This window comes from Rattus norvegicus, chromosome 9 (genome assembly GCF_036323735.1).
Source record: "Rattus norvegicus strain BN/NHsdMcwi chromosome 9, GRCr8, whole genome shotgun sequence".
Lineage (NCBI taxonomy): Eukaryota > Metazoa > Chordata > Mammalia > Rodentia > Muridae > Rattus > Rattus norvegicus.
Genome location: NC_086027.1, coordinates 30,054,742 through 30,075,988, shown reverse-complemented (window position 1 = coordinate 30,075,988; position 21,247 = coordinate 30,054,742). Strand labels below are relative to the sequence as shown.

Genomic DNA, 21,247 nt, shown 5'->3' with positions numbered 1-21,247 from the left:
CATGAAAGCATTCATAAAATAGTATTTTCAGAAAGTCTAAACCTACAACCAACAACCTGTATCCCAGATAGACCTTCTCAAAAAAGCCCAAGAGATTTGAGCTGATAAATTTATATCTGTTAAATTTGTATCCCTGAATCACTTTTTAATCAAGACACAATACTCAACCAAGTCTCCAAACTAAGAGTATATATCCCTTTTGCATTAGTCTTTCCATACAATATCTTAATTGTTGCCCAAGAATAATAGATAAGATTTTCCATTGCTATGAAGAGACAAGCCACGCCATGACCATTGCAACTCTTAGAAAAGAGTTCATTGGGACTGGATTACAGTTTCAGAGGTTCAGTTGATTATCATCATGTCAGGAAGCATGGCAGCATGCAAGCATTCAGTGTTGGAGGAGCCAAGCCTTCTATATCTTGATCTGACCACACCAGAAGGATACTGGATTTTTTTTCACACTGGGCATAGCTTGAGCATTTAAGACCTCATAGCTCCATCTCCACAGTGACAAATTTTCTCTAACAAGGACATACCTCCTCCAATAAGGTCATCCCTCCTAATAGTGAAACTTCTTATGACCAAAGATTCAACCATATGAATCTGTGGAAGCCGTACCTATTTAAACCACCACATTTATATTCAACTCACTTGATCTTGTTCAAGCCTCTATGAATTCATGAATGTAATTACAAGGTCATATCTAGAGAAACACATTTCACAGTATTTCTCTCCATCTTCCAGGAATTACTTTCTTTTGCCCTCCTTTTCCATGATGATTCCTTAGCTTTAGTAGGGGTTTAATGTAGATGTCTCATTTAGGAATGAGCACTTAGAGTTACTTTGTACTTTGCCCAAAATGAATCTGCATTCAGTCCTGTTGACTGTAAAACAGAGGCTTTTCTGACTGAAGATGAGAACAGTATAAACTGAGTAGAATTATAAACATCTAAAAGGCTATTTGATAACAACAACATTTAACAAAATAATAAAAGTTCTCCCATAGTGCATATGACCCCCACAACCATGGACTTTTGAGTAGGTATGTGCTAGATATGAGTTATTTCATGTGCAGTAGGCCTCAAAGCCAACCAGAAAGTGGTTGGTTGCCTTCTTTACAGTTAAGCCACTATTGTACCAGTCACTACATCTTGCCTGGTAGGTGAGTATTGTAGCAAGGGTCTAAGACTACTGATGTTTATTTCTGTGCAGCAGAGGTCTCCAAAATAAGACAGGCTACAGGCTATTGCTATTGCTCTTAGATACTGATTATAACTGAATGATAAGACCATATGACTAAATACATTACATAGATTGGTTAGATCACATAGAGAAATCAATCTTTTTTTCCCCTTTTTTTCTTTATTAACTTGAGTATTTCTTATTTACATTTCGAATGTTATTCCCTTTCCCGGTTTCCAGGCCAACATCCCCCTAACCCCCCTCCACCCCTTCTATATGGGTGTTCCGCTCCCCATCCTCCCCCCATTACCACCCTCCCCCCAACAATCACATTCACTGGGGGTTCAGTCTTAGCAGGATGATCAAGATGCGAATGCTTCACTCCTTTTTTAAAAGGGGAACAAGAATACCCTTGGCAGGGAATAGGGAGGCAAAGATTAAAACAGAGACTGAAGGAACTCCCATTCAGAGCCTGTCCCACATGTGGCCCATACATATACAGCCACCCAATTAGACAAGATGGATGAAGCAAAGAAGTGCAGGCTGACAGGAACCGGATGTAGATCTCTCCTGAGAGACACAGCCAGAATACAGCAAATACATAGGTGAATGTCAGCAGCAAACCACTGAACTGAGAACGGGACCCCCGTTGAAGGGATCAGAGAAAGGACTGGAAGAGCTTGAAGGGGCTCGAGACCCCATATGAACAACAATGCCAAGCAACCAGAGCTTCCAGGGACTAAGCCACTACCCAAAGACTATACATGGACTGACCCTGGACTCTAACCTCATAGGTAGCAATGAATAGCCTAGTAAGAGCACCAGTGGAAGGGGAAGCCCTTGGTCCTGCTAAGAGAAATCAATCTTAAATCAATCAAAAAGCTTCTTCCTTGATGGCTAATTTTCATTAGTACCAGAGAGCAATATGTTGTACATTGTCATAACTGACCATATAACCCATTCTCAACAAGATTAGAAGATAGTTCTCTTAACAAATTGTCATCTCAAGTTTTTAATCTACTTCCTGGACTAGTCTAGGGTGTTTCTGCCGACTTTGCATTATCTGAACCTTTTTTCTACAAACATTTGTCTTCTCTACCAAGAAAAATGTGAACCTATCTATAGTTGCCCATTTCTCCAATGAGAACATTTTCTCTGCTATCCTATCTATATGTCTACAATGCTTCACATGATTCTTACAATAGAAGAAGTTTCTTATAGTTGTGCTCAATATCCATAGAAAACACCTATCGTTCCTGTGTATATTCGGGGTTTTGTTGTTATTTTTGTTTCTTTTTTCACTTTTTGCCAGTTGTCGTTAAATAAAGCAGAGTATAATGTTGCTAGAATTCAGTGATGAAGTCTCATTTACACCTGTTTCATGTTTTTTGTTTATTATTTGATGTTAGAGTCCATGGTATTCTAGCATCTCTAGCTCATTTCATCTACACCTCTTGTTTTCTGGGTACATATCATCAACTCCAGAGAGCAGAACTAAAACCTCTTGAGAAAGCAATCAACATTGTGTGATTACACCTTCCATAGCTTCAAAGCCTTAGTGTTTAATGCTTTATTTTCTTATTAGAGCCATGCATTTTCTCACTATCTCCTTTTAAATTGCCCTTCAATGAATTTTGCCTGCAAACATCATTTGATTCATCGGCATTATCTTTTCAGACTATCCACAAAATACAGTTTTTAAACTTAAATGTTTTTTCTCAACTTCTATGGTGTTTTTCATGCATGTATAGTTGTGTAACACTTGTGTGGCTGGTGCTTGTAAGTTAGAAGAGAGTGTGGGATCACTTGGAACAGGAGTTACAGAAATTTCAGAGATGGCATGTGGGTGATATGTACTGAACCTAGAGCCTATGGGAAAAGAGCTAGTGCTCCTAATTGCTGTGTAACTCTTGAATCCCAACCAAATAGATGGGATTTTTTTTGTTAAAACACTTAAAGTCTTTGTGCTCCCATCAGCGCCTTCACTGTTGTATTTTGATGGGTCTAAGAAACTCCATACATTTTGTGAGATCTCCTTATAGAATTTGTTTTTTTTTCTAAATTGGATAATTTCTTATTTACATTTGAAATGTCATTCCCTTTCACAGTTTCCCATCTATAAACCCCCATCCCATTCCCCCTCCCCTGCTTCTATGAGGGTGTTCCCCCACCCATGTACCCCCCACCCATGTTTATGCCCCTAAATTCTCCTACACTGGGATATTGAGTCTTGGCAGGACCAAGGGCTTCTCCTCTCACTGATACCCAACAAGGCCATCCTCTACCACATATGCAGCTGGAGCTAGGGGTCTGTCCATGTGTAGTCTTTTGATGGTGGTTTAGTCCCTGGTAGCTCTGGTTGGTTGGTATTGTTGTTCTTATGGAGTTGCCAACACTTTCAACTCCTACAATCCTTTCTCTAATGCCTCATTGGAGACCCTGTTTTCAGTTCAATGTTTGGCTGTGAGCATTCTCCTCTGTATTTGTCATGCTCTGGCAAAGCCTCTCAGGAGACAGCTATATCAAGCTCCTGTCAGCATGCACTTCTTGGCATCAGAAATATTGTCTGGGTTTGGTGACTGTATCTCCAGGTAGGCCAGTCTCTGGATGACCTTTCCTTCAGTCTCTACTCCAAACTTTGTGTCTGTATTTCTTCCTATGAATATTTTTGTTCCCCCTTCTAAAAGGACAGAAGGATCAGCACTTTGCTCATTCTTCTTCTTGAACTTCATGTGATCTGTGGGTTGTATCTTGGGTAATCTGAGCTTTTGGACTAATTATCAGTGGGTGTATACCATGTGTGTACCTTTTGTGATTGGGTTACCTCACTCAGGATGATATTTTCTAGTTTCATCCATTTGCCTATGAATTTCATGAAGTCATTGTTTTTGATAGCTGAGTAGTACTCAATTGTGCAAATGTACCACATTTTCTGTATCCATTCCTCTGTTGAGGGACATCTGGGTACTTTCCAGCTTCTGGATATTATAAATAAGACTGCTATGAGCGTAGTGGAGCATGTGTCCTTGTAAATGTTGGAGCATCTTTTGGGTATATGCCCAGGAGTAGTATAGCTGGGTCCTCAGTTAGTACTATGTCCAATTTTCTGAGGAACCTCCAGACTGATTTCCAGAGTGGTTGTACCAGCTTTCAATCCCACCAAGATTGGAAGAGGGCTCCTCTAATTCCACATCCTCATCACCATCTCTTGTCACCTGAGTTTTTTGATCTTAGCCATTCTGACTGGTATAAGGTGGAATCCCAGGGTTCTTTTGATTTGCATTTCCCTGATGACTAAGAATGTTGAACATTTTTTTAGGTGCGTTTCAGCCATTCAGTATTCCTCAGTTGAGAATTCTTTGTTTAGCTCTGTAGCCCATTTTCAATAGGGTTATTTAGCTCTCTGGAGTCTAACTTCTTGAGTTCTTTGTATATATTTGATATTAGCCCTCTATCAGATGTAGGATTGAAAAAAAAATCTTTTCCCAATCTGTTGGCTGCCGTTTAGTCCTAAAGACAGTATCCTTTGCCTTACAGAAACTTTGCAATTTTATGGGGTCCCATTAGTCAATTCTTGAGCATAACATAACATTCTTGGTGTTCTGTTCAGGGTTGGTTACTCTTGGGCCAGGGATGTGAGCAGAAATGGTGGTCTCACCTGTTATCTCAGGTGTGTCAGCCCTTCTGGGAGACAGTTGTCTCCCAGGGGGATCTAGGTACAGAGAGCTGTTTCCTTACAGAATTCTAATGAGAAATAGTGATATCCAGTTGTTTTCTTCATGTTCAATGGTATCTACAAAAGATAACTCACATACCACATGACTAGCAGAAATTATCTGCCTCTATCTTCTCCAGCACTTACTCATTTCTATCTTTTCTTTATATTTCATTCTATTTTCATTCTTCAGTCTCTTATGAATTCTTCATACCTTTTCATACTGCATAACTTTTCAGCCATACCCCATTCATACTTTCTATCTTGCCTATACTCAGTATCTGGCTTATACTCAATGCCTTCTCCAGGACTACGCACTCTTTAGATTTCATGCTTCACACACTTTTAAATCTTCTTTCAAATCATCCTTCTTTTATTCTAAGAATGACCCTGTTAACTCTCTTGAAAAAGTAACATGGTCATAAACTCTGAATGAAGAATTGAAGACTTTGTTATTTTGTTCAATTAAACACTAAGCCATGCCCAATCCAACTAACCTACTTGGATGGATTTTTCCACTATTGACTGTTTCAGTAATAGAAAGGTAGATGGCAATACTCACCTCTCTGTGTCTCTGTCTCTGTCTCTGTCTCTCTCTCTCTCTCTCTGTCTTCCTCTGTCTCTCTCTGTCTCTCTCTCTCTCTTGCTCGCTCGCTCTGTGTGTGTGTGAGAGAGAGATTAAGCAGGATACAAATTATATATTTTATGTTTTTATGACACTCACATCTCTTTACACATATACACTGACTATATATATACATATATACATATATACATATATACATATAACATACCTTTATTTCATATTATTGAAATATTTTTCCTTAACTTTGTAAAGAATGAAAATTAAACAATTTGGAGTAGAATAATTAACATATTCCAGGTAATTACCAGAGGTGGGGGAAATAGCAACTTCAAAGATAATCTTTTGTGTAGCCTTTTATTCTTCATTTAATGGTCTTTGTTTTTCCATTCTTAGGCCCTACTCAATGAAAAAGATGCCATCACCACAAAGTGGATTCATTGACAAAGGCAATTTCAGGGGGTCTCCCTTAATCCCCTGAAACTCAATTATAGGTCACAATTGCAGGAAAATAGTCTACATATTACAACTAATTTCCCATCATGGTTGATTCGGCAGCTTTCGAGCATGCATACCAAGTAGCTAGTTTGTTATTTGGGGTATGAGGGAATTTTAGGGACCATACACTGTGCATACCCAGGTAGGATTCCTTGATGGCTGTATAACCTGATTTCAAAGCTGGTTTCAGCCTGCCTTCCCACTCCATCCCACATCCTCTCAGCCTGCATTTGTCTACAGCAGCTTGATCGGGAAGCCTGTCAACCACATTTGTATATTTTATAATAGCCATTCCAAAGATATGATGGACCCTGGAGTAATGTACTGTACTTGGCAGCGAGTGCTTCAGCTTTTGAGCACATATGTTTCAAATCTGAAAATATCATAGATATATATGGGGATCTTTGTGGAGATCTGTAAGGCAAGCTGGTATTTAACGCAAAAGCAAACCCATTTGGAGCTAAAGCACTTTCCATTAGGTAGTTTGGCGGCTGTTCTATGAGGCAAACTCACAGTGCTCGACGGACACATTTCGATTAAATGCTGCTTTGCATTCTTCCAAAGATGGGAACAATAAGGACGTTTGTCAAAGGAAAAACTGCAGCAAACGATTTCATGTTGAACATCTGTACTCTGCAGTTCATTGTTTGCAAGAGTTTATTGACCATAATTTTGATGCATATAGGTTTTAAAAAGTATAAACTACATTTATCTTGGGCGCCTATCATTTACTTGAGTCTTGGCTTATTTATTTCCATTTTTTCTGGGCATTTTATTTATTTTGGGACTCTGTAGAGATGGAAGAAAATATGGCTTGTGTAAAGAAACTTTTAGTTAGCTCTCCAAAATTGATGAGAGGCATTGTTTTAACAGAAAGGATTGAGCAATTGAATTGATAAATGTTAACACTAAATATCCTAAATCTTTATGATTCTTTTCTGCCTTAGACATCACAAACAAATTCGTAAACTTTAAGATCACTCTTTTAACTCTTTGTCCACCATGGTGACATCTTCAGAGCGAAGTGTAGTGGCCATTAACTCACAAAGCAATCTAGGTGTAGTGGAGTCAAAGGCATTTTATGGTATAGGGATAGGAGCTTGAGTTAAGTTGCCCCCTTAACTTTATGAATAGGTCATTCCTTAGAAAATGTTAACTTTGTGTATCTTCTTTTAAACATGTCCTTTTAATTCAGAGAAACCCAGGCCCAAGAAATCCATTTTACCAAAGCCCTGTATTCCAGTCATGATCGGGTGATAGACTGTTCTCACCTCGATGGAGTATATTAACCATACTATTGCCTGAATATAGATTCCCTAAATAGAGAGATTGACCTCCTAGACCGATTCAGGACTTATTTCTTGATATACATTCTTTCAACAGTGCTATTCACTGTTTCAAAGCAACTCAAGATGTTTCATATGCTAAAAGAGCACTCCATTACTAATCTATAAACCTAGCCCCCTTGATAGACATGTACCAAAAATAGTCAAATGCATAGTGTTAGTTAGGAATATAAACTTATAATAAGGTACATTTGTGGCTACAATCTAAGCACAATTGTTATAATTTAACTCTAGAATATTGATTATAACATAATTTATAGCACTGTTATGTAGTGTGAACACAAAGATATCTATAAAGGACAATGTTTAGCATATTATGCTTTTGGTAAATGCTGTTTTATATTTTGTTCTGAATTATTTGGTTCCAGAGTTTGTCTAAGAAGAAATGGACAGATTCAATGATCTTTATTGATTCCTTTGTGATATTTGATTCCTGTCTTCAGAGAAGTCTTAAAAGGCATTGTTCTAGTTGAGGTAACTAACACCTACTGTTGGTTTTCTGTTTGTTTACAGGGTGTACCCAGGCAGAAACACAGGATGGCTATGTGACCTTCTCCAGATTGGCTGTCTTGACCTCTGGGTCAAACTGGCACTTAGTTTTTACTGTCACTTTCCCTCCAGGTAATTTCACAACAGTATTCTTTTATATCTGTATTTTTTTCAAAAAGTAACCTGTTTCCTTTGTAACTTATATAACTCCTTTCATGAATAAGAAGCCATGATAGTTTGTAGAAGTCGTTTTGGCTATACTCTAGAGCATAAAATTAAAGAGATCTTGTGGAAATTCAGGTTCCAAGTCTATTTAATGAACAAGATTAAATATACATTTTCCCAAAGGTATTACCATTTATTTTATACCTCCTTCCTCTCCTTTCTCACGCTCCTTCCCTTCCTTTCTCTCTTTCTTTCTGCCTTTATGAATTAACACTTATTAAAAAGAATCTATGAGACAATTGAGCTGTTGGATATTTTGAGCACAAATTTTGCATCCTGTTTGCCTCATGCTTTCTATGTGGAAAAATTGAAACAAAATCTGTTAGTATTCCAGTACCTGAAAGCGTTCGTTAAAAGCATGGGTAAACTGTGAGCCAATTCAGTTTTCCTTCATAAGCCATTTGAAGTTATCTGTTTTCTGATCCATCTGATGTGTCTCAAATGAAAATATATAGTAAACACTTGTCTAAAAGTAGTTTTAATTGTTTCTGAGGGAGCCAGGACAACAGCAATGATATTCTAGAAAATCTCTGAGCTAAAATGTCATGTAGAGGTATTCTGAATGCAGTTGTCAAAGAATATAAGAAAAGAAAGCCACAGTTTTTGAGTTATGTGTCCACAGATATCACTTATATCTCTTCTTGACAAAAATCAGTCGTAAATTATTAGTCTTCTCCAAATTACCAAATCAGGATGCTAAAATTGTATACATTAGCCTGTGTTTGGTAAGCACAGAAACTGCAGAGACGTATACAAGTAGATTGTTGAAGTCCAGGAGCTCGAGAGACAAACTTTAGACAGTCTAGTGAGACCTCAGTTTATAAAATGAAGTCTACTGTAGAGAATTTGATAAATCTTCCTTGAAAATGCTTCAGCATAGTGTAAGGAAGAGCTTTAATGACTATGCCTTAAGTCCAAGATTAAAAACATTTTTTCTTTTTTTAATTAATTAATTTATTTTTAATTCAGGATTTTAAAATTTTTATTAGATATATTCCTTTATTTACATTTCAAATCTTATTTCCTTTCCTGGTTTCCTGCCCATAAACCCCCCATCCCCCCCTCTCCCCCATATGGGTGTCCCCCCCACATTCACTCCCCTTTCCACCCCGCCTCCAACATTCCCCTGCACTGGCGGTCCAACCTTGGCAGGACCAAGGGCTTCCTCTTACACTGGTGCCCCAGCAAGGGTATTCTTTGTTACATATGCAGTTGGAGCCCTGGGTCAGTCCTTGTGTAGTCTTTGGATAGTGGTTTTGTCCCTGGAAGCTCTGGTTGGTTGGCATTGTTGTTCTTATGGGGTTGCAAGCCCCTTCAGCTCTTTCAATCCTTCCTCTAATTCCCCCAAAGGGTGTCCTATTCTCAGTTCAGTGGTTTGCTGCTAGCATTCACCTCTGTATTGGACATGCTCTGGATATGTCTCTCAGGAGAGATCTATATCTGGTCCCTTTCAGCATGCACTTTTTAGCTTCATCCATCTTATCTAGTTTTGGTGGCCATATATATATATATATATATATATATATATATATATATATATATATATATATATATATATATATGGGCCAGATGTGGGGCAGGCTCCTTCAGTCTCTGCTCTAAATTTTGCCTCCATGTGCCCTCCTGTGAATATTTTTGTTCCCCCTTTTAAGAAGGAGTGGGAGCATCCACATTTTGGTCATCTTTCTTCTTGAGCGTTCTGTGGTCTGTGATTGTTATCTTGGGTAATTCAAGCTTTTGGGCTAATATCCACTTATCACTTAGTGCATATCAAATGTGTTTTTCTGTGATTGGGTTACCTCACTCAAGATGATATTTTCTAGTTCACTCCATTTGCCTATGAATTTCATGACATCATTGTTTTTGATAGATGGTTAGTACTCCATTATGTAGATGTACTACATTTTCTGTATCCATTTCTCTGTTGAAGGGCATCTGGGTTCTTTCCAGCTTCTAGCTATTATAAGTAAGGCTGCTATGAACATAGTGGAGCATGTGTCTTTGTTGTATGTTGGAGCATCTTTTGGGTATATGCCCAGGAGAGGGATAGCTGGGTCCTCAGGTAGTTCAATGTCCAATTTTCTGAGGAACGTCCAGACTGATTTTCAGAGTGATTGTACCGGTTTGCAGTCCCACCAACAATGGAGGAGTGCTCCTCTTTCTCCACAAGCATCTGTTGTCCCCTGAGTTTTTGATCTTAGCCATTCTGAGTGGTGTGAGGTGGAATCTCAGGGTTGTTTTGATTTGCATTTCCCTGATGACTAAGGATATTGACCGTTTCTTCAGGTGCTTTTCAGCCATTTGATATTCCTCAGCTGAGAATGTTTTGTTTAGCTCTGTACCCCATTTTTAATAGGGTTATTTGGCTCTCTGGAGTCCAACTACTTGAGTTCTTTGTATATTTTGGATATTACCCTCTATCAGATGTAGGATTGGTAAAAATCTTTCCCCAGTCTATTGGTTGCCGTTTTGTCCTAATGACAGAGTCCTTTCCCTTACAGAAGCTTGGCAGCTTTATTTTTTCTTAACAATAGATCTATCTTCTGAAATACAAAATTGCCAAGTATTAATTTTGTGAGATATTCTTTTCATACCTATGAATCTGTCTAAAGATTCACGGAAAAACATGCTCGTGCTCCAGCTGTAGGAATTTTTGCCTTAAGTTCACCTTTTTGAATATATGTTTTTAAAGGGGCAGACATGATGCTTCCGACCCTCACCAAGACCCTTGGGAGTGGGACTTAGAAGGATCAGAATCAATGGCACAGATTTCAGAAGTCAGACAAGCAGCAAAAGCAGACTTATTTATTGGAGGAACTGGGCAAACTTTTATACACCCCTCCGAGCATCTCATTGTCTCTCAATTAGCCAGATGAGGCCCTGTCTCTTCCTCATTGGCTCCCTCCATCGCTTGATCCAGCATCTCTAGCCATGACCGGGCAGATTCTAGGTTGGGTTGGGCAGAAGTTATCAGCTACATGTGCTCCAGTGTTGCAGCTGGGCTTGCTTTGCTAAATTCCTCCTACACAGAATTACAGGCCCCTGAATAGTTTGTCCCAGATTTGTCTGACATTTCTGATACTTTGTCCTTTAGTTTTCTCAGGGGTTTACTAAGACTCTCTACATGCTTCATTAAAGGTATCCTAAGGAATAGATTATAAATACAAATGTAAGAAGAATTGCTGACAAAAAGCTTCCAGAACCACATATGATCTTGGCATTTCATTGGTACATTACTGTTTGGTTTTCTTCCTTCTGAAAACTTGCAGACTTGAAATGTCCTTGAATGTTTTCCCTAAACTATTCTTAAATATTTCTTGCTAAATAGTTATCGAAGCTAGGTCTGTGATCCAAAGCTCTGAATAGGAGAGTTTTTAAAGCTTTAAATGAGAATAGATAGAAGCTTAAACAGAGCAAATCACTAAATATTGTTTCTTAAATCACTACTGACATCATGTTGATAAAGATACTGATCTCAAGAGAGATATGTATGTTTTAAGTGTATCAGTGTCCATCTACAATGCTACAAATCAGCCTTCATATGTCCTTCACATTGGTATTTCATGTTGCCATGGTTTTTGCTACAATGTTTTGGCTCCTGGCGGGTCCCTAGGGCATGCATCTGCCAGGAGCTATTTTTGGATCAGCAAATAAAACACACACACAGACACACACACACACACACACACACACACACACACACACACACACACCTTACCTTCTTTTTAAAGTGCCTTACTAGCTCAGTGGCTGGACACTTCTAAGCCTCCTGGGGCTAGCATGCCCTTCCCTCTGGTACTCCTGGTTCAACATCTTCTAAATCTACTTTTAACTTTGCTGCCCTGTTACCTTCTGTGAAGCCCATTGGTCTTTGGTGCCCAAGAAGCTTCCGGGCAGCCTTCCCAGCGGCTGCTTTCCCTTTACTCCTACATTTCGGATGATCTCCCCTCTTCAGCTCTAAAAATGTTCCGTCTGTCTCTCCCGGGCCCTGGCGATTCTTCTTTCCTTTTCCTGCATCTCCACTCTTGAAACTTTAAGGGTCACGCCCTAGCTCCCTTTCTCCAGTCATTGGCTGTATGACAGTTCTTTTTTTTTTAAAGATTTATTTATTATATATAAGTACACTGTAGCTGTCTTCAGATTCACCAGAAGGAGGGCATCAGATTTCTTTACAGATGGTTGTGAGCCACCATGTGGTTGCTGGGATTTGAACTCAGGACCTCTGGAAGAGCATGTATGACAGTTCTTTATTGGCAATCAAATCCAGCCGGGGGCAGGCTTCCTTTAGCCTGGGTGCAGGACACTGCAAACAGGTATTTTGGGTAACACACTTAGCAAGAGAACATCAGCCTCTATATTTCATTTGTATGTAAATCAAGAAAAAACATACAATCATTTTTCCTGTTGATCTCTTTAATTTCTTATACAAGGGAAAATAATCATTTTTAGTTTTAGCAGTGTAGTCATTGAGGAGCTTGAGAAGTTAAAGTGATTTAGTGTGAATGTGAGTATATGGGATCCTCTTGAATCCTTCCTATGTATTAATAAATCCACCTTTATTTATATGCCCTTCCTGAGACACTGTTAGCTAGTGATGGTGGCTATAGGTTAGTAAGCCTGACTTTCCACCTGACCTTTGTCCCTATGGTTTGGGTTGTGGCCCTTATCACCACTACCTGGAGCCATGAAATTCTTAAATGAATCATGGGGAGCCAGAATCTTTCCTCTTACCCTAAAAACATTTAAAGAAAAAATTTCCATAATTGACATTTCTTAGGAGTCCACGTAATTTACTAATCAAGTTTCCATTCAAGAGTTTTATCTTTAGAGACAGACTGTTTGGGCAACCCAGTCTATAATACCTTTTCCCAACAACACACTGCTAGTAATTTGGTCTTCTATCTTGCTTTTCTCCCACCCCCCACCCCGCTGCCAACATTGACCATTATAGTTCATGTGCATTTTTCTCCTTTATCTCTAGCTTGTGTGCTAGGTCCCCTACTAGAACCCAAGTTCCTGGGGGAGAGGTGACTGACTATATTTGAACAATATGAGCCCAAATTATAGAATGTCTAGCATAAACAAATATCTGCTTATGGAAGAGTGAATATGTGGAGATTGAATTTTGAAAAATGGTTTCATTTTCTGAAATATTTGAAAGCCAGGTCTCCCCCAACCCCAGACTTCTGTTAACTCTTAGGTTCTAGTTGAACCTCTCTGACTTTAACTTCTCAGCCATTGTTGTTGTTGTTGTTGTTGTGGTGGTGGTGGTGGTGGTGGTGGTGGTGGTGGTGGTGGTGGTGGTGGAGGTAGTGGTGTGGGTGTGTGTTTTACATATCTTATATATTCCGGTCACATGACCTCTCAGCTTAGAATCTCCTCTTTATTACAATGCACTATAGTCAGAACATTATCTAGAACATTTTGCCTAACATTTAATGCCTATCAAAACTTCCCTGGTTTCTAATATTTCACACTAAATGTTTTCTTCTCCCGTTTTGTTTATGAATGTGCTGGACCTTTGAACTCTTCTCCAGACAATTTCTTCTTCAGAGTTCTTTCCCTGACCATATTTATTTGTGTTATTTTTCTAGAATGTATTGCATTCTGACTTTTATAAATATTTGGCATATGTATGTGTTGATTCAATTACTAGCTTTTAATATCTTGAATGAGAATGGGAGAGTTAGCATAATTATTATTAATAAAATTGGGGGCAATGTATAAAAATATTAGGAATTTTGTGTGACTCTTTGAGTTCCTAGTAAAATCTATTTCTCTCTCTCTGGGATAGTTGACCTTATGCAGATGCTCGTACCAAGCAGGTATTTAAGGATAATCTGACTGAACTCAGCTCAGACGCAAGCTACATGCTTGCAAATTAGAGAGCAACGGCATCAGATGCCAATATAGCAGCTCTGGGAGCCCTGAGGTGAGTTCAGTCCAGAGTCAAGACATTCAACTGTGGATTCCAAAAAAATTGTCAGGTTCACCCAAGGAAACCATAGCACGAAATTACATGATGTGTCTTTGAGTAGAGAAAAAAATAAAACCAACTGTTTCTTATGAGAGAATTGTTCTGAATTAGCAACTTGAAAAGAGGCCAGCTATGAGTCGTGATTACAAACAAATAATCATTCTGATTGTTATTTTTAATATTTAAAGTAATTGAATATGCTAAAGTATAAATATAAAGCATATTATGTGATAAATTCTGATAGATGTCCTCTCATGTAACTATCTCTATAATTAACATATTCTTCAGAGACTATACATGTTATTTTTCAAATGTACTTGTGTTGTTGTAAAAATATAAAAATAAAAAAGGTATTGAGGTCTTTTACCCCACTAGGTCCACACTGAGGTGCCCCAAGATATCTGATAGATATCTTGGCGAAAACACATCCCAGCCGCACATTTTCCTACACTCAAACACTCACATAAAATAACACAGAACACAATAATCTTTGACCCAATTGGTAATATATAATTGCCCACTTAAACATACAAAGCCTGATACCATCCATCCCTTAGGAACATTGATAAAACCTGTAAATACACAGAGCAGAATCTTAACATCACCTGCCATGGCTTCTCCCCCTCTCCTCTCTCCTGTCTCCTTTCTCCTCTAGTCTCCTCTTCCTTCAAACTTCTCTCCTGCCCATCCTTCCTTCTCCTCCAATGACAGGCCTCCTTCTATCCTATACCTGCCCCTCACCTGTACTTTACAAATTCAATGGGGAGAAGGTTCTGGTGAAGTCACCTGATTCCTGAGTACATGACTAGGCAGCTGTCCTTGGGGCAGTGGAATTAGCATCAAAATACAGATAACTTCAGGGCAAACCACAACATACTTGTAGTTAAATAGGCCATTTCTGGGTTTTATAACTTAAAATACAAGTATAGATTCTTGTAAGCATAAGCCAATCAAGACGCAGATAATTGTCACTACTCCAGGAATTTCCATGGTGCCAATGCAAAAATCTCATCCTCTCACCCATTGGCAATGGGTGTTTGGCAAACACCAATGTGTTTTCTGTCTCCATAGTTCATTCCTTTCTAGAATGGTATGTAAGTGGAATTTACAGAGTCGACCCTGCGGCCATCAGCTTCCCTCAGCACATTGCATTTGATTTTAATTTCAGTTATTAGGGGTTACTGGCCACCCTCCCCTTCCCTGTCTTTTCATCATTCTCTCTTTGTGGGTGAGGAGGCAGGCTGTGGATTCTCTAGACCAACCATTCTGTTTATTCTCCTTTCAAAGGACATTTGGCTGTATTCTGAGTTCGGACAGTTAGGAACTACCATAAACACTTGCACCTATTTCTTTTAAATGTTCCTAAACAAATTCCTTTGCACCTTTTTTTTATACACAATAATGGAATAAGAAGCAAATTTTTATTTACAAAAAAAAAATGTGGTTTCAGATGATTCCTAGAGGTGCGCTCTCTCAGTAAGAAGCCCTCATCTTGCCCACCCCCTCCTCCTTCCCCTGAGCCCAAGCAGCAGTGTCTGCAGATACTCCCCAGTTTTCCTGAGAGCAATTTGCTTAACTTTGGGAAGTCTGTTAGCACCATATTGGCAAACCATATGACCCTGGTGAGACAAACACTTTAAGTAATTCCAACAAACTTCAATTTTTAAATTTGTCCATTTGTTTGGTTATATATAGAAGTATCCTATCCAGACTGGATAGATGGCTCAGCCATTAAGACTCCTTGCTGTTTATTAAGTTGTGTTCTCAGCACCCATGCCAGTTAACTTACAATTGCCAGTAATTCCTAGTACAGGGGAACTGGTGCCCTATTTGTGTCTTCTGCTAGCAGCCCCGCACAAGTGCTCATGCACAGAAGTACACATACAAATGCACACAACCTACATGCACACACACACACATGCACACACACACACACACAATCTTTTAACGTACTATCTATACTCTCTGTGCTTTGGAGTAGAAGTTGTTACCTTGTGGGCTGCCAACAGGCTCCCAAAATTTATTATTATTATTTTATTTGTGAAGACTTTTGCCTCAAATGACTCCTTGTCCAGGTGAATAGTTCCAGACATTCTGGAGTGAAGATCATGCTTTCTCATAAACAGACCATGAGAGAGTATGAAGTTATAATATTACAATGATGGAGAAAGCTAGTCTGAGTATCGAATGAAGGATTTAGAAGCATTTCTCGTCATGATAGACAAAGCCAAAATGGAAAGTTTCGACTCTTTATTATCATCCTGCACTTCTTCCAGAAAATAAAAGTTGAATTCAGTTTTGATTCATTTGGTTAGTAACTTCAAAGAAATACTTTTCACATGCCTGTTCTGGGCTAGATATTGATATCTTAATGCATTATTGAAACTTGGCTTTCCTTCCCAAACAGGTACTAATTTAACAGCTCGATCCAAGACCTTTGCTGTCCTGCCTGTGGCCGGCAAGGAGAGGTCAACTATCATCCTGGCCTTGTCCCTGTGCTCAGTGGCGTCTTGGGTGGCTCTAAGTTGTCTCATTTGCTGCTGGTTTAAGAAAAGCAAAACCAGAAGTAGGTGGCTTTGGGGTGGATATTAATGAAAATGTCTGAAGTAGTCATGTGTAATAAATGATTTTTATGTCTTCAAAGAGAAATGTTATAACTGTTAGTGATTTATACAACTCCATGGAGCCCACCATTTCAATAAATACAATAAAGGCAGGAATTACCCAATCTTTAATATTAATGAAAATAATAAATGCTTGCCTTGATTGCATGCTCAATATTGACTGGGTTCTAGGTACATTAGATAAGTAAGTTTATTAATTCCTTAAACAACTTGATGATGGTGAGGTAGTGATTATTATTCCACGGTGGAGGTGTTGCATGGTTAAGTCCTAAGGGTAAATATCTTGGTACTGTCACCTGCCATTAGAAATCCGTACAATTTGTCTCAACAGCCTACTCTTTGATGTGGTGGGTCCCATCTGTAATTCTACTTCTTACACACCTGAGATGGAGAAAGGATGACCGGATATACTTGATAATATCCTTGAGAGTCGGTTTTAGGTACCTCACTGTGAGACACAAAGGAAGTAAAACACAGAGGCAAACTCCCTGGAGGGAGAAAAGCAAGTGCAGGTAGTTTTCCTCAGCAGTGAATAGCTCCAAATAGTCACGCACCTCCCTGATCCAGTCCCCAGAAGCAGAATGTCATGTCTTTAGACAATATCATGCCTTCTGAAAGGGAGTCTCTAATGGGACTTCTTACCCTTCTCCTTTGGTTTTGGAGATGGAATGAGGAAAAACACAGCAGATATGTCACTAAATAAATCTTCTCCTTATACCCAAATCTCACACCACAGACCTTTGAGTATACTGAAGAAGCACCTGTGGTAGGAGGAGCCAGCATGAAACTACAGCTGTAAGCGGTAACCACCAAAAAGGTGCTACAATGAGCGAATGCATAAGGTTCAAATAAGGAACTACATACAATAGATGGAACCTTGCCTAACCACTAGGATGTTCACTGCTTGGACTTGCAAGGACTATTTGAGAAAAGGACAGCACTAATTGATAAACACTGCACCTGAACAGCAGTCAGCCTGGAGATCTTGTCCCTTTCCCCATCACAGTGACTAGAGATAGATAAGCTACTAGTAAAGTCTTTCTCTTTCTGAACCTATATAAACTATATATACATACATATATATATATACACACATATATGTATATATACATATAAATACACACACATGTATATATATACATATATATAGTTTCAAAGGGGTTCTAAATTATATTGCCTATAATGTGTTGAATTTCATTATCTGTACTCTCTATGTGTTTAAATCTGAAATTCTGTCTACATTCTGTTTGTATGTATCTACAGTCTATACGTACATGTGTATATGTGAGTATGTTTGTGTATACATGAGTGTATATGTTTATATGTGTGTATGTATGTTTGTGCTTGTGTTTTTGTGATGTGTATGTAGGTTGTGTGTGTGTATGTTTGTATGTATATATGCCTTCTTTTATGTGTTTTTATATCTATGTTTGTACATGTAGGTTTGTTTGTGTATGTCTGTGTATGTGTTGTATGTATATATTTGTGTATGGTGTTTTCTGATTCCTAAGTAGAGTATCAAAATCTTTTATGTCCTATGATCCTCTGGGTTAAGTTATGTAATTTCCACTCTTAATTTACTACCTAATTCCACTAGTAATTCACAGGCCATACACTAAACCTTGTAGATCTCATCCCTTCTGGATGAACTCTTAGTTCTAGAAGTAGATTCTTCTTACATTTATCAATATGTAAGTTTCTCATCTTGGTCCCTTTCTGTTCTTTAAAGCTATCAATATCTGTGGATTCATTTTTCTGACTTTTCAATGACATATCAGAATTTTCACCAACTGTCAATCTGTTTGGACATTGGTTAGGACACTTTTTAGAGTTCTGTGATTGAAGTGCTTCTGCACAAGATGTCACTATTAGATGAATAGATCCTTGTAGTTTACCCAACTCTATGATAGTAAAATACAACATTCACATTTGCAACGTGATCAATTTTTTATGTATCAAAAAATTAGCTCATAATGTCTTAAGTGGATTTATGATTTTGTGTTGGGTTGTATCCATAACTATCCTTATCTATATGTAGTCACATTCTCATGATCCCTGTACATTTCTTGGAAGTTTTCTTTGACTCTATTATTTACATCAAATTAAAAGCTTTAATAGCTTTTGTTGTACTAACTGGTCTTTTCCAATGGAAATATAACGTAAACGATATTGAAAGACAAACAGTAAGTGTAGTAATTTTCTAATTTTGTCTCTAGCCTAAATATCTAACATTATTTTGATCAGTAATGAATATAGAATAAGTAGATATTTTGCTTTTCCACAAGTCAGGTGTGTATTTTCTATTTACCATACATTTCAACTAAAACTATTTATATCTCAAGCATTCTAAATCAACATGTGGCTACTAATGTATCAGATGATACAAATTTATATTAAAGGGAGTAATCAGTTTGTGAGTATCTTTAATACCATTTTTTAATCTCTAGACATACTATATACATTCTGTTAAATATACATCACAATCATGATTGAAGGAGATATGAATGGCGGAAATGCCTTCACACTTGGGTGCTTCTTGTAATTTAAAAAAAAAAAGTCTTTTAATCTGACAAAACAAGAGGAAAAATGCCTTTTTTTTTCAATTCAGAAATAAAACCAGAAGACATATCTGAATCCCAGGCTAAGGAACAAAAGAAGAATACCCATATCTCTTCCAAACCCAGAGAACTACAAGTAAAGACCGCAAAAGAAGACGCTATGATGGGAGAAGGTAAGGCTTAAGCAGTGACGACCTCTGTGGGTTAATAGTGGCTCCTTTTTTCCTGATGTCAGGTTAGGAAGTGGTTTAGTTCCAGCCCCATTTTTGTTTTTGTTTGCTTGTTTTTGTTTTTTTTCATTATTGTTCTTAATTAAATAATACCCCAGAGCAGCAAGACACAGGTCTATCGGATTCACTCTGCTAGCAGCCAGTTATTTGAACTGACATTTATATATCTTTTCTTAGAAAAAGATTATTGGTTTCACATTTGAGTTTGTTTAACAGAGACAAGGGAAAAAGCCAGAGGATAGAGGATAGGCATATAATCTTTCCCTTAGCTGTTGCAAAGCTGCCAATTTGGCAACATTATTGAGTTTGGAAAAGCAGAGGGCGTAGTTGCCAAATGCCCGCTGTGCAAATTAGATTTTAGTGTAGAACCCTTAAGATTCGAGTCAGTGTTGCTCAACCACGCCTTGCCGTTTCCTCGGACGGTTAGCAGCATGTATCATTTGCTGTGCTGCAGCATGCACTCCTGCTTCTTCCCCAGTTACGTTATCACTAGAGTTGATGTGAAGCAAGAAAGTTAAGGCTTTACCTCAAATGAATGTCTGACTTTTGGCCTACTTAAGGATGCACAATAGGAATGGAATGACCAGAGCACATGGGCGTGCCAAGCATGGATAGTGTGTGTAAAAAATATCCACATGACTTCCATGACTCTGAAACATTTTAAAATATATGTTCTAGATGGAAAAACAGTTCTAGTTTGCCTAAGCGTCAGCTACCATATTTTCTAGTAGAAAAGGAATGGTTTTAGTGGTTCTGAGTTCAGGTTTAACTGTCATGTGTCGGTTGAAAATTAGAGTTGAATGAGCTTTTCCGTTGTATGCATGCAAGTGAGTTCATTTGTGTGTCCCTGTGTGGGAGACTGTGTGTGTGCTTACATACATAATGTAGCTTGTTTGGGGCCATTCCCCATAGAGGAAATACAATTTTTATTTTTTTAAAAATTACCCAGCTGTATAGCACAGTTCCTCAAACTATACTAAATAGTAATACAAATGAGGATAATAATAATAATAATAATAATAATAATAATAATAATAATAATAATAATGATAGGGGTAGGAGTGAAGTGGAGATATTGCTAGTATAAAAAATGGAATGAGAAAGGGGACCCAAGAATTCTTTGGCGATTCCCCATCAAGTCATTTGGATTTTGAGCACTTATCCACCTCTTACAGAGGAAAGCTTCTTGTCCTTTATTGCATGCAGATCCAGGGTGTGTTTGAAATTCTGACTCCAGCAGCTCATCTTCGGCTACATTCTTTAGCAACTGGCTGGGGGGAAGCTGCGCTTGCACCTAACCTAATATGGTTATCTACACATCTCACAGTCTCCTTGCTTAACTTGATGTTATTAAATGCTCCACAATGACTGTGTTTTATGGGGTAGTTTATTAATAAATTATCAGGAACGAGACAAGAAATAGGGCTTCTGGGGATCAGTTTAGACTGGAGAGATGGGAACATCAAAGGGGCCATTTTATTAGGACATCCATGTTAAAAATAGATGTGCTATCTGAGCCCTCCCGGAGGATCATGCTAGATTTGTTTCCTTATCTTCCAAGCTTTGTCTGGATCTTAAAAACATCATTTCCAAAAACGCCTAATTATTAAAATGCCTTAAATAAGTTTGGTTTTGTTCCACTATTTACATGACATTTTAGTTTTCCGTTTCCGTCTATGTTTTCAAACTTTTGGCATTTATTACTAACAGAGTTGGCTTTCCTGCTCGCCAGTGTCTTCCCTCGCTATGGATCCCCTCAGAGATGGAGAAGATTTAGAAAGATGGGCTGAGTCTTACCCCTAAATTTAGATACCAAG

General features: G+C 38.3%; 1 protein-coding gene across 1 annotated transcript in view; it reads left to right on the top strand.

The window, feature by feature from the left end:
* The window catches only part of Pkhd1 (PKHD1 ciliary IPT domain containing fibrocystin/polyductin), a 493,369-nt gene that overhangs the window by 457,846 nt on the left and 14,276 nt on the right, over positions 1 to 21,247 (top strand). The window contains exons 64-66 of the mRNA XM_008766937.4: positions 7,841 to 7,948; positions 16,426 to 16,584; positions 19,251 to 19,373. Of these exons, the coding sequence (XP_008765159.2) occupies positions 7,841 to 7,948; positions 16,426 to 16,584; positions 19,251 to 19,373 (390 nt within the window). The remainder of the gene's footprint in view (positions 1 to 7,840; positions 7,949 to 16,425; positions 16,585 to 19,250; positions 19,374 to 21,247) is intronic.